Raw genomic sequence first — 220 nt, forward strand, 5'->3', positions numbered from 1 at the left:
GCAGACTGCTGGACCCTCTTCAGCTCGACCTCAAACAGCTTCTTCATCTGTTTGCTGAGCGTCTCCTCCAGCTGATTCACAGCTCTCACCACAGTCCCCTCAAATGAAGGTGGATGGACGCTGACTACTGTCCGGTCCTTGGTGGGTGGAGCTGCGTTCAGGGACATGAAGCTCTGGAGGACGTGGAAGTGGTCTTCAGACTGTGAGAGCTGCTCCACCT

At 55.9% G+C, this 220-nt stretch overlaps 1 protein-coding gene across 1 annotated transcript in view; it reads right to left on the reverse strand.

Moving 5' to 3' along the window:
- Positions 1-218, reverse strand: part of LOC116693791 (E3 ubiquitin-protein ligase TRIM21) — a gene marked incomplete at its 5' end in the record, with an annotated part of 3,480 nt that extends 3,262 nt beyond the window's left edge. Inside the window, 1 exon segment of the mRNA XM_032523026.1 lies at positions 1-218. This exon segment is cut by the window's left edge and continues 392 nt beyond it. Coding sequence (XP_032378917.1) covers positions 1-167 — 167 coding nt within the window.
- Positions 219-220: the final 2 nt, after the last annotated feature.

The sequence above is a fragment of the Etheostoma spectabile genome, chromosome 8 (genome assembly GCF_008692095.1).
Source record: "Etheostoma spectabile isolate EspeVRDwgs_2016 chromosome 8, UIUC_Espe_1.0, whole genome shotgun sequence".
Taxonomy (NCBI): domain Eukaryota; kingdom Metazoa; phylum Chordata; class Actinopteri; order Perciformes; family Percidae; genus Etheostoma; species Etheostoma spectabile.